We start from the raw sequence: 12473 nt of genomic DNA, 5'->3' as shown, positions 1-12473 counted from the left end.
TATTGCTAAGCATGTGAATTTCTTCAGAGTCTCATTTTACTGTCTTCAAATGGATACTTTTCCCATCTAGCATGACAATGCATCATATCACAAAGCAAAGATCATCTCAAACTGGTTTCATGAACATGACAATGGGTGTTTTTTAGTGCCTTCCCAGTCACCAGATCTTAATCCAATAGAGCACTTTTTGGATGTGGTAGAACAGGAGAATCCAGTGGTGTACAGTAATGAAGTAAATGTAATTTGTTACTGTACTTGAGTAGCTTTTCTGCATATCTGTACTTTACTCAAGTATTTTCGTTTTGGGAGACTTTTACTTTAACTGTACTACTTTTCAAAATCAAATATCTTACTGTTTACTCAAATACATTCAGGGAAATCAGTCGTCCCTTTTTATTTATGAGTGGATGAAAATTTTATTATTACTATTAATTATATAATTTTATTAATAGTATTGCGAGTGAAGATTTAAATAATAGAGGATCTACCGCGGCTTTAAAAAAGAGCTGAAAATTGTGTGTGTGTGTGTGTGTGTGTGTGTGTGTGTGTGTGTGTGTGTGTGTGTGTGTGTGTGTGTGTGTGTGTATGTATATATATATATTATAGCCATAATAAATCATAGTACTTTGGATACTTAAGTACATTTAAGTACAAGGAAAATAATTTTGTACTTTTAATCAAGTAAAAGTTAACAGGGAGCACTTTTACTTTTACTTGAGTAATATTTTACTTAATTTATCTCTACTTTTACTTGGTATGTACATGGATTGTGTACTTCGTCCACCACTGAGAGATTCACAGCATGAATGTGCACCTGAAAATCTGCAGATATTGTGTGATGTAATCATTTCGACATGGAACAGATTGTCAAAGGAATGTTTCCAAAATCTTGTTTCATCTATTTATTTTACAGCAAAGGAAGGCTCTTTCATGTATGAGTATTAGTTCCTAATCAAAATTATAGGTCATTGTTCTCATATTGTGGTTATAGCAATCATCTACATTAGTTCCTACCTACAAATCTCTAAGAAATCATTGTAGTGTTATACAAACCTGATTTCAAAAAAGTTGGGACACTACAAATTGTGAATAAAAAAGCAATGCAATAATTTACAAATCTCATAAACTTATATTTCATTTACAATAGAATATAGATAAAATATCAAATGTTGAAAGTGAGACATTTTGAAATGACATGCCAAATATTGGCTCATTTTGGATTTCATGGGAGCTACACATTCCAAAAAAGTTGGGACAGGTTGCAATAAGAGGCCGGAAAAGTTAAATGTACATGTAAGGAACATCTGGAGGACCAATTTGCAACTTATTAGTTCAATTGGCAACATGATTGGGTATAAAAAGAACCTCTCAGAGTGGCAGTGTCTCGCAGAAGTCAAGATGGGCAGAGGATCACCAATTCCCCCAATGCTGCGGGAGCAATATCAGAAAGGAGTTTCTCAGAGAAAAATTGCAAAGAGTTTGAAGTTATCATCATCTACAGTGCATAATATCATCCGAACAATCTCTGTGCGTAAGGGTCAGGGCCGGAAAACCATACTGGATGCCCGTGATCTTCGGGCCCTTAGACGGCACTGCATCACATACAGGAATGCTACTGTAATGGAAATCACAACATGGGCTCAGGAATACTTCCAGAAAACATTGTCGGTAAACACAATCCACCATTTCGGCATTCGCCGTTGTCAGCTAAAACTCTATAGGTAAAAAAAGAAGCCATATCTAAACATGATCCAGAAGTGCAGGCGTTTTCTCTGGGCCAAGGCTCATTTAAAATAGACTGTGGCAAAGTGAAAAACTGTTCTGTGGTCAGATGAATAAAAATGTTATTCCCTTTTTAGAAAACTGGGACGCCATGTCATCCGGACTAAAGAGGATAAGGACAACCCAAGTTGTTATCAGCGCTCAGTTCAGAAGCCTGCATCTCTGATGGTATGGGGTTGCATGAGTGCCTGTGGCATAGGCAGCTTACACTCTGGAAAGGCACCATCAATGCTGAAAGGTATATCCAAATTCTAGAACAACATATGCTTCCATCCAGACGTCGTCTCTTTCAGGGAAGACCTTGCATTTTCCAACATGACAATGCCAGACCACATTCTGCATCAATTACAACATCATGGCTGCGTAGAAGAAGGATCCAGGTACTGAAATGGCCAGCCTGCAGATCTTTCACCCATAAAAACATTTGGCGCATCATAAAGAGGAAGATGCGACAAAGAAGAACTAAGACAGTTGAGCAACTAGTAGAATGCAATTAGACAAGAATAGGACAACATTCTTATTCCTAAACTTGAGCAACTTGTCTCCTCAGTCCCCAGACGTTTGCAGACTGTTATAAAAAGAAGAGGGGATGCCACACAGTGGTAAACATGGCCTTGTCCCAACTTTTTTGATGCCATGAAATTAAAAATCAAATAATTTTTCCCTTAAAATTTTACATTTCCTCAGTTCAAACATTTGATATGTCATCTATGTTGTATTCGGAATAAAATATTGAAATTTAAAACTTCCACATCATTGCATTCTGGTTTTATTCACAATTTGTACAGTGTCCCAACTTTTTCGGAATCGGGTTTGTACATAATTCAGACCTAGTTTTCTTAGTATTAGGAACAATCAAACCAATTTTATTGATATGAGGGGAATAAAATAAAGCAATTTTGTGACAACACATTTTGTTTCAAAGTCCATACATAATGATGAGGCCAACACTTAGTGAGTTCTTTCATTACCACTTTCACCACAAAAACTTAAAAGTTAGTAGCCTAATAAAGCAGCCTTAGTTTCACATGACTCATGGTAGTTGCACCAAGTTTGGGGATAAGAAATCAATTCATAACTGCTTTATACTAGGCAGGGTCACAGTGGATAATATTATGGACTATGAAGCTCTGAGCCTACCTTCTGGGGAGGTGGTAGCTCAGTGGTAAAGGCATTAGACTCGGATCGGAAGTTCGCAAGTTTAAATCCCAGCACCACCAAGCTACACCTGCTGGGCCCTTGAGCGCGGCCCTTAATCCTCAGCTGCTAAGTTGTAAGTCACTCTGGATAAGTGTGTCTGCCAAATGCCATAAATGTAAATGTATTGCCATGCAATTCTCTCAACTAGCATGTGAAAGAGGCATATATGATGAAAATTTGAAAGAATGGTTTGTCCTAGGCCTGGACACTATCCACATGATTATGTATTCTCAAATACAATTTTAAAAATGCAAACATCATACTACCTCACAGAATAGACACTGAAAGAAATATTGTATACTCTTTTGCACAACATTTTGTTTACATTTTGGCTACAGTTCTCTTTGTCTCGTTACAACAGGTTTACTGGCGGAGCTATTTTGTGTTTTGTGTAATGTCTTGCACTGTCTTGTGTTGTCTTGCACTGTCTTGTATTGTCTTGCACTGTCTTGTATTGTCTTTGCACTGTTTGCACCAGGTTGCACACATGCACTTTATGTGGCGAGGACACTAGTCCTTAGCCCTGTGTTTTCTGTTTCTGTGATTGTTGTTTAATGTTGCATCAGGGTTCTGGAGGAATGTTGTTTCATTTCACTGTGTACTGCGTTAGCTATATACGGTTGAAATTACATTAAAAGCTTCTTGACTTGACTTGAACACTGACTTGACTTGAAACCTTGAAAGGAACCAGACTCACAAGGGGAACCCATCCTCATTTGGGTGACATCAAGAGTTTGATCATAAATTTTTCAACAATACAGAACACTGAAGAGTGAAAACTAACATGAGCACTGGAGTATAAGATTATAAGTAATGTTCTTTCTACAGTCTTATACAGTCTTTATGGTTATAAAACTAGGAGCTACTGAGCTCAACATTTGTGATCATCACAGATCCAGCACCAGCTTTTCCATGCCAGAGCCTTTAAACACTCCAGGAGGTCCAATGTCAAAACTCCACACATGTAGTGGGATCCAATTGGCACTGGTACGTCCCTAGATGGTACGGGATGTTTGCGAGTTTGGCATCTACTTCTTCAAAGGTCCATAATTTCATGAGGTGGGACGTGAATGGAGCTGGCCAAACCTCAGAATGCCTCGGGATGGGGAGAGAAAAAGAAGCAGTGGAGAGAAATTAGTGTAGCTGCTGTTCATGATATTAACAGCACAAGTTGATAATGTGCATGTGATCATATGTTCTGGAGCACAAGGTTATGATGTGATGTGTGTTATGTGTAGGTTTTGCTAAAAAAATACGCTTTTAATCTGCACTTAAACTGGGAGAGTGTGTCTGAGCCCCGAACACTGTCAGGAAGACTGTTCCAAAGTTTAGGAGCTAAATGTGAGAATGATCTACCGCCTTTAGTGGACTTTGCTATTCTAGGAACTACTAGAGGTACAGAGTTTTGAGATCTCAGGGAGCGTGACGGATTGTAGCGTTAAATGTCGATAAGTCGTTAAATGTCCTTGAAATGCATCTTGTCTTGTATATAACTATTTTGGAATTAAAGCAAAATGTAAACAGTTTGAAAACCCAAGGATTGATGAGGTGTGTTTCGTGTTTACATCACTAGAGGTCAGTGTTAACACAAACAGGACTCCTCGGAATCGTGTGTGTTTACATGCAGCTCGCCTTGAATGAACTGCTCAGAAACACAGATTTGCTGAGCAGAGATTCCGAATCACGATGTATCGGTATGTGAAAATGTTTTGCATGTTGATATCCTGGCCAGGTTTCATGATATAGCGGGTGGTGCTGATGGATAATGCAGGCGATATCCGTCGCTTCCTAGACAGCTTGTTTATGCAGTTGGTTAGCTAGCCGCTAAGTTCTTCACACCGCTGTTAAAGGTATAGCAGAGGTGGAAATATTTGAGACTGCTACGCTTTTTTATTACTGAATTCACCAACAAAATTAAGCTGAGACATTATATTTAGGATTTGCCTGAACTTATTGCCCAGTGGTACCCTTTCCCCGACCTTTTCCCAAGTCAATGACTTGTGTCTATGTCTCAGACCTGACCAAAGTATTCATTGTCTGTAACTGGTGAAAGTACTGAGGGTAAGTAACTGTCACTACCCGGGTGAATTGCTATACTTTATTAATGAAATGATCAAACTGTTAATTTTTATGACTTATATTTTAAGGAATGGTTTCAGAGGTGGACTCTACTGAAAGCTATCGTGATGTCCCTGACCTCACTCCTGCGTTTGAGGTTAGTTGACTTCTCAGAAACACAGAAACCTTGCTGATGGAAAGCTGTGAAAGTTCAGGTTACTGGTTTCAACGTGTTCTGGGTGTGAATCTGAGTATCTAATATTAAACACGCACCACCTAATAAAGGAAAATTAGAGGATAATATTTTATTGAGGAATCCCTGGAGAGAAGTTTCTTTGCACATGCTTGTGCATATGTATAAGGAAAAGCGAAAGGAAACAGAAATACAGTATTATGTATGTTGGGTGTACCTGTGGTACGAACACAATAACCCGGGAAGCATGGCTTCAATGCTACGGAGTATGACATTTTTTTTAAGGTTTTATATTGAAACTCGTACGTAAATGATGTCAGTTATTTCATCAACATTTTGCTTTTACTCAGGCTCAGCAGCAGATGCAGCACAAATCAGATACTTCAACTAAGAGCTCTGTCAGGAGTCGATGCTGTTAACGCACTCCGGCCCTTTTACTTCGCGGTCCACCCTGACTTCTTTGGCCAGCATCCAAGAGAGAGGGTAAGAAATGATGCCCCTCTTTTCAGAGATTTTTGAGTTTTATGTAAATTCTCACTTAAGCCCATCAAGCATTGTTTTTGTGCTCTGGTTTTCTGGGTTGCAGGAAGTGAATGAAAACTCTCTCAAAAGATTAAATGGCTATTTAGAGAGTCTTCAAAAGCCTGGCTTTAGGGCTGTCAAGCCTACAAAACTCACTTTTTATCTCAGGGACATAAAGGAGAAACAAGAGAGCCACAGTGATGTGCTACATTCTGGTAAGTTGGTACTCTCCTTAAACAATAAGTATCTTTAGCACAGAGATGTGCTTGGACTAATGGACTGCTTTAATTGCTATACAAACAATCCATCTCTCAGAATTCCATCAGACCGTGTGGTGCATCACGTCGCTTACTAATCTGAATTAAGAGCAATCTGTAGCATAGCATAGGCAAAGGATACAAGTAGCTAGCAACTAAAATCAGTTTTATTTAATTTTTTTATCCTAAAGAATTAAATTCACACTGTGACAAATTAGACAACAAAAATAGAAAGTGTCCTTCTTTTCTGTGACTGCATTTCAAATAAGTGTTCAAGCAGTGATATTTATACTGTTATACAGCTCATCTTTTTTTTTATACTCTATGTAGCGAAGTCATTTGAGCTTGTGCCGAATGGATTTTTACATCGTGGGTACCTATCTAAATACTAACAAGAAAAACGTTAACATTTAATTGTCTTCTTGTGATATTGTGCTTTAAAATTGATCAAGGACATTTAGGAGAAAAAAGAAAGTTAGTTTGGCTGCCATTCTATTCAGAGACATTGTGTTTAACCATTCAGCTATTTGTAGCTCCTAGCTTCATCACGCATGGTACGTGGGCATGAGGGATAGCTAAATTTAGAAAAGAGTTATATGCTAAAGTGTCACTAAAAGTTACATTCTATTTTCATGTCTGGTTTTGAGCAGTGGGAGGAGGTTTTAACTACGGAACTGTCATTATTTTCGGCTAACCATTACATGCGTTTAGAAAAGCATTATAATAGGGCATTAACCAGTTTCATGAACACTCGATGCAGTATCCTGCTTACAACCATTTGAAACCGGTTATTTATATTTTTGTCTCAATTTTGAGACTCAAGTTTAATTCATTGAGAGGTTTTCCCACTGCTTATTATTGTGCAATCTTTGTTTTTCTAAATTTTCCAGGTTTTCGTTTGGTGACTTTTACTCTGCAGGCTAAGGATGTCCTGTGTGCAGTTGTTGATGTTTTGAAGTCCTGTAGCTTGTCAGTGGAACATATGCAGGGATTTCTCACAGCCAGAGACCAAAGCCAGAAGTCAGCACAACAAGAGGGAATTCCTTTCTATCGCCCGATTAAATGGGACAAGACATATTATACATTCACAGGCTTCAGAGACCCAGAGCAGGAGCTGGAACAGGCAAAGAAAATGGAAACCACACTCAGGTTAAATTCGAGTTAAAACAGTACAGTTTTCAAATAGGAATATAAAAATAACAAGCATCACTCACTGTATGTCACAACTCTGTGACATCACTGGAACTGTGACATTACCTTGAGCATTTCTGCGTTGGTTACTTTTGAGTACATCAAAATTGCAAACTGATTATTTAGCTCATGGTTAAACACTGTGATTTTGTAGTCTGTGGCTGAGGAACAATGAATCGGAGGCCAGTAAGAAGCTGAAAGCCAGTGTTCCACGAAGAGCCGAGCTAAAGAGACTCAAGAGAGAGCTCATTGAGAAACTGGGCCTGCTAGATATCAGGTTAAATTTCATATACATGCATGTAAAGCTTTTTGAGTATTCCTAACTAAAGGCTAGTTATGAGAAAAGTCTTTAGACAGTGTAAGCATTACTATGCTTACAAGAAGTATGTGGACATCTTACCTGCATATGTAACCATCCCAAAACCCTTGGCTTTAACATGCCTTTGCCCTTGTAACGACCTCCGTAAACCTTGAGAGCGTGTTGGAATATGGTCGTGGGAATTTGCACAAAGGTGTTCAGTGCAGATATGGTGATGACTTGAGCTAATTGGATTGTTCCACATCAGCCTTGGCAAACTGCACTTTATGAATCTTTGTTTACATGTGCACGGTACAGCATAGAAGGACATTCTGTACAACTTTTCTTTACAGCTTTGTAGCAACAACCTGGGAAAGATGTACATATGGATATGATAGTCAGGTGTCCACATGCTTTTGGCCACATTGTGTATATGGTGATTCTTTTCGGAAAATACCCCTGTTGCATGTTGTATTTATCTCCTTCCTGTAGATGGCAGCGCAATTGGGGAGTTGCACACAGATGCTGTCAGATGCAGAGTTTGAGCCGCCTCTCTTCACAGAACCCAGACGCCACACTTAATCTCAGAGGTACTGAACGCACAAGAGGTTTATACACAAGTTAAGTTTTTGCTGTATTAACAGATGATAGAAAAGATGAGTCAGCGTGCCTGCATGGCCTCCTGTATTGAAATTGTCTCACCACACAGGGCACACGATACTCTTTACTGACCAGTCAGGAATGAATGCCTTAGGCCATGTGATGCTGGGAACAATGGATGTACATCATCAGTGGACAAAGGTAATGTGTGCGTGTCATTGCCATTAAATGGGCCATAATCCTCTCCTAAATGGGTGTTATTATTTGGCCAGAGTTTCTCTTTCTCTTTGACTATGTGTTCTTTATGTTCTATATATCCATGTTGCTTGGTGTGTGCAGATCTTCGAGAGGTTGCCTAGTTACAGCAGACTGTTGCAGCAAACAGAATGGCTAAAGGATAGGATCAGTTTTATGTTAGGGGGAATCCAGGTGATCCATTTGGATCGTGTGGGTCTGGTGTTGCCTTTGGAAGACCATTACAGGGCGCTTAACACCTTCCACAAAAGACTTCTGCCTCACAGACTCACCCTGCACCCTCGCAGCCTGCAGGGACTTACTATGATTCTAGAAAAGTAAGATTTCACTTATTCTTTTCTTTATTTACAGTATTACACCATAAAATAAACAACAAAACTGAAACCCTGTAGAAGCAGTCTCAGCTCCTACAATATGCTTGTTTTAGTTTAACTTGAATGGGTAAAGTGAAAATGGGAGAAGACATGCGCAAACAGGTGTAACAACCACCAGTTTACCATTACTTAACATAATATTTCATACATAACATCAACCACCTATAGCATAAGTAAATCTTGAAAACATCTGTTTCCAAAACAGTTATTTTCATCATTTTCATTCGGTAATGTTTTAATGGCCTTGAACCAGACTGTGTTGAGTTGTGTGTGGTGCGTGTGATTTGTGAGAGGTGTGTGTGCGAGTTGTGTGAGGTGTGTGTAAGGTGTGTTTGAGTTGTGTGTTTAAGTTGTGTGAGGTGTGTTTGAGTTGTGTCTGTGAGGTGTAAGAGTTGTGTGTGGTGTGCTTGCGTTGTGTCTGTGAGTTGTGTGAGGTGCGTGTGAGTTGTGTGAGGTGTGTGTAAGGTGTGTTTGAGTTGTGTGTTTAAGTTGTGTGAGGTGTGTTTGAGTTGTGTCTGTGAGGTGTAAGAGTTGTGTGTGGTGTGCTTGCGTTGTGTCTGTGAGTTGTGTGAGGTGTGTGTTAGGTGGGTGTGAGTTGTGTGAGGTGCGTGTGAGTTGTGGGAGGTGTGCTTGCGTTGTGTCTGAGTTGTAGGAGGTGCGTGTGAGTTGTGGGAGGTGTGTGTTAGGTGGGTGTGAGTTGTGGGAGGTGCGTGTGAGTTGTGGGAAGTGTGTGTAGGAGGTGTGTGTGAGGCAGGGAAAACTTGACACTCTTGAACACCTCAGTGCACTGACCTGATCACTGTTCTCTGTATTTTTTGTCTACTGCAGTGACTCTTCTAATCTTAGTCTACATGAGATGGGCCACTTTATCATTCCCACCATGACTGACCCTATTCACCTCCAGAACTTTCTTCAGAGCAATGCCCAAGAGGCTCGCAGTCGTCTGCAGTGCAAGGAGCTGTTAGTACAAATTAGATCTTTGTTTCTGTCCTGCAGTTTTTTCTAGCAGCATTAGAAGGAAATAATCATTATCATTTGTTAGGTATTTGTCTGTGCAACTTAAAGATTTTGTAAAAAGTTGTAATGTAACATCAGTTCCCTCTCTGTGTGACCTGCAGGTTAGAAGCTGAGGAGGAGGATGTGGTGTCCATTTGTGTGCAGGGTCTCTCTCTGTGCAGTCTGTCCAAAGAGCCCAGTGTCTCAAGCAGCCAGATGATCCCGTGCTGCAGGCGTTTGATTGAGGAAAGGTCTCCTCATATGCAGGGGCTGCACCTTTGCATTTCACACTTCTACTCAGTCATGCAGGACGGTGATCTGTGTATACCATGGGACTGGAAGGGCTGACACCATCTCGCAGGTGTTCAACTACAAGCACTGTGTGTTTTTAGGTTCTGTCATGTAGGTGTGAAGGATGATGTAATTAAGTTTTGGTTATTATATGTAGTCATTGAATGCACTTTTTTTTGTGATGCAACCAGAACGGTGGTTTGTTTCCAAAGCTGAAAGAATTTGTGAAGCAGGTTTGTGATTATGTGAACTTTAAATGTGAGGAACCCAAAGTCGTCTTTCAGTTTGCTGCAGTTGATGGCCATGAGCCAAACTTTTAGTCAGACTACTTTATATGTTAGAGTGACCTTTTCAAATTGTAGAATCGGAACACAACGACGGATCATATTATAATGTTGAGCCTGTGGCTGTCAGACACATAATTCCTGGAATTATTGTCTTTTACTGCTGGGTTTATCTTTCAAAAGGTGTCTGAAACAGTTAGTGTTAAGTGTCTTTGGCAAGTACTCAAATATACTCTGCATAATTCAACAAGTGACTGCCAGAGGAGCTACAGAATAAGATTTGCAGTATTAGCGATCTACACTGCCTGAGAATATTAGTCCATGTGAAGCACCTGATGTCCAGTAGATGGAGCCCGTCTACAGTGTACAGAACATGTACATAAAATAAAGAACAGCCATTGCATTACACTATCAATAATTTGTCCTTATAACCCAGTCTTACATTTCATGTAATATACTACACATTTAATTATAAATGGTAACTGTGTTAAATATCTATGACTACCAGATGTTAAGAAACGACTATCAATTTTAAAACTTTTAAATTTTGCTCCTTAAAAATTAATTGTACAGTTGAAAAGCACAAAACTATAACTCATATGAATATATACTCTTTACCTTTCACTCATATCAGTGTCTGTTTTAATGCATCCCGATTAATTATGCACAGATCCTGTGAAAACCTGACCTACAAAAACGTGTGGGGTCTTCCCCAAACTGTAGCCACAAAATATTAAATGGGTAATTGTCTAGAATGACATTGTATACTGTAGATTTCTCTTTACTGGAGCTAAAGACCACAAACCTGTTTCATCAGGCTGGGGTCTATGTATAAATATTATCAATAAGTGACTGTGCTGCCTTTTAGCTGACTCTGCAATTGTATTTATTCTTATAATTGTGTATGCAGATGATTCCATGATTTGGACTAGGTTTTGTACTTGCATTGTATATTTTGATTCATGGTTTGATTTAAACGTTGAATATCTAATGTCCTATGTTAATGTACAAAATGTGTGAAGTAGGTTTGTTGTTTTCTCAAACTCAGACTGTTGGATTTAATAAAACCGACCTCTGTTACTTTGAATCTGTATTAATGTATTGTCCTTGAGACAAATTGCTCAATTTAAACTTTGTTTTTGGAATATACATTTTACATTATGGATTATGTAAAAGTGTATTCAGCACATTAAAACTTTTTTTCCCTGGTCTTGGAGGTAATTAAGGTTTAATCCCTCTATGATTTAATTATTGTGTGGTGGTTTCTTAATGACCCTGTAAGTTCCATTTCATTGTTAATCTCTGTTGGCTTTTATAGTAATAGTAGATTGATTTTGACTGCGGATTCTGTAAGTGCATGTCTGTAGAAAAGGCGTTAAATCTAGAATATGGTTGACATCCAAATGACAGAGTGAGAAAATGTGAGTGATCAAATTAGAGGTGGGTTTTAAAAACATTTATGTTGCCCTTCCATAGAAACTCTTAGAGCACCTTTGAACAAACTGGAGGTGGGCCTCTACTTCATCATTGATTTATTGCACTGATGCAATTTTTATGTCATTCTGTGTAGCTTGATGGTAATAAATAGTTTTTTTCTTCTTCTTTTGTTCTTACAGCATGTGCAAATGACACACAAGTACCACAAAATGTGTGTTAAATAAGGACTAAAACATCAATTGCATTAAAAGCATCAATATTTTTTTAGGAATAAGGAAAATGTAATTAAGAATAGGACAGCTCATTTTGGTCTGATTAAGAAGATTTGCATGAGCCTCCATTAGTCCTGTAACACTGTTTTCTAAGTTTCTTTATACCGTGACAGGCCTTGCTTTTTTGGAACAGGTTTAAACCCTTCAGTTTCAGTGAATAAAAACAAATGCTACAACATACACACAAAAAAAATCATCCTATGTTTCTAATTTTGCGGTAAGAGTTTGGAGAAGATCCGCATATGGGTGTGATAGTCTTTTGTTGTGTGGCCTTTTTTGTTGTTTCAAACAGTATCTTCATCATCATCTACATCTGCTTGGCTTTGTTAACCTGCCATAGTATAAAATATGGTTTGAGCTGAAATCTGAGGAGAAGAATATGGTCTATCTGTCTTTGTTCAAGAGCGGTCTGGAGAAGCATGTGTGATATATGAATGTCCAACCTACTCTTAACTCTTAAAGT

At 38.8% G+C, this 12473-nt stretch overlaps 1 protein-coding gene across 5 annotated transcripts; it reads left to right on the top strand.

The window, feature by feature from the left end:
- Positions 1 to 4541: 4541 nt before the first annotated feature.
- Positions 4542 to 11511, top strand: tcaim (T cell activation inhibitor, mitochondrial). Of its 5 annotated transcripts, XM_083546901.1 has the most exons (12): positions 4561 to 4676; positions 4998 to 5043; positions 5130 to 5197; positions 5584 to 5716; positions 5820 to 5970; positions 6903 to 7161; positions 7358 to 7480; positions 7994 to 8091; positions 8211 to 8302; positions 8441 to 8673; positions 9559 to 9690; positions 9849 to 11511. In XM_083546901.1, the coding sequence occupies exons 3-12, from the start codon at positions 5169 to 5171 to the stop codon at positions 10072 to 10074; spliced, it is 1476 nt and encodes a 491-aa protein (XP_083403027.1). In that variant the 5' UTR covers positions 4561 to 4676; positions 4998 to 5043; positions 5130 to 5168; the 3' UTR covers positions 10075 to 11511. The 5 variants fall into 5 exon arrangements, with proteins under 5 accessions (XP_083403028.1, XP_083403031.1, XP_083403027.1 ...); XM_083546902.1 differs by lacking the exon at positions 4998 to 5043 and having other exon boundaries at positions 4542 to 4676; XM_083546904.1 differs by lacking the exon at positions 7358 to 7480 and having other exon boundaries at positions 4570 to 4676.
- The last annotated feature ends 962 nt before the right edge of the window (positions 11512 to 12473 follow it).

Source organism: Silurus aristotelis (assembly GCF_946808225.1).
Source record: "Silurus aristotelis genome assembly, chromosome: 1".
NCBI lineage: Eukaryota > Metazoa > Chordata > Actinopteri > Siluriformes > Siluridae > Silurus > Silurus aristotelis.
The sequence above is the reverse complement of the archived record's forward strand: the minus strand, read 5'-3'. Positions and strand labels throughout refer to the sequence as shown.

What these genes read in the sequence shown, in the direction of transcription:
- tcaim (XM_083546902.1), top strand. Translation starts at nt 5,169, where the DNA reads ATGTCCCTGACCTCACTCCTGCGTTTGAG. An exon ending in CAGTGATGTGCTACATTCTG is followed by an intron (nt 5,971 to 6,902) that starts GTAAGTTGGTAC and finishes TAAATTTTCCAG; the next exon opens with GTTTTCGTTTGGTGACTTTT. An exon ending in CTGGGCCTGCTAGATATCAG is followed by an intron (nt 7,481 to 7,993) that starts GTTAAATTTCAT and finishes TCCTTCCTGTAG; the next exon opens with ATGGCAGCGCAATTGGGGAG.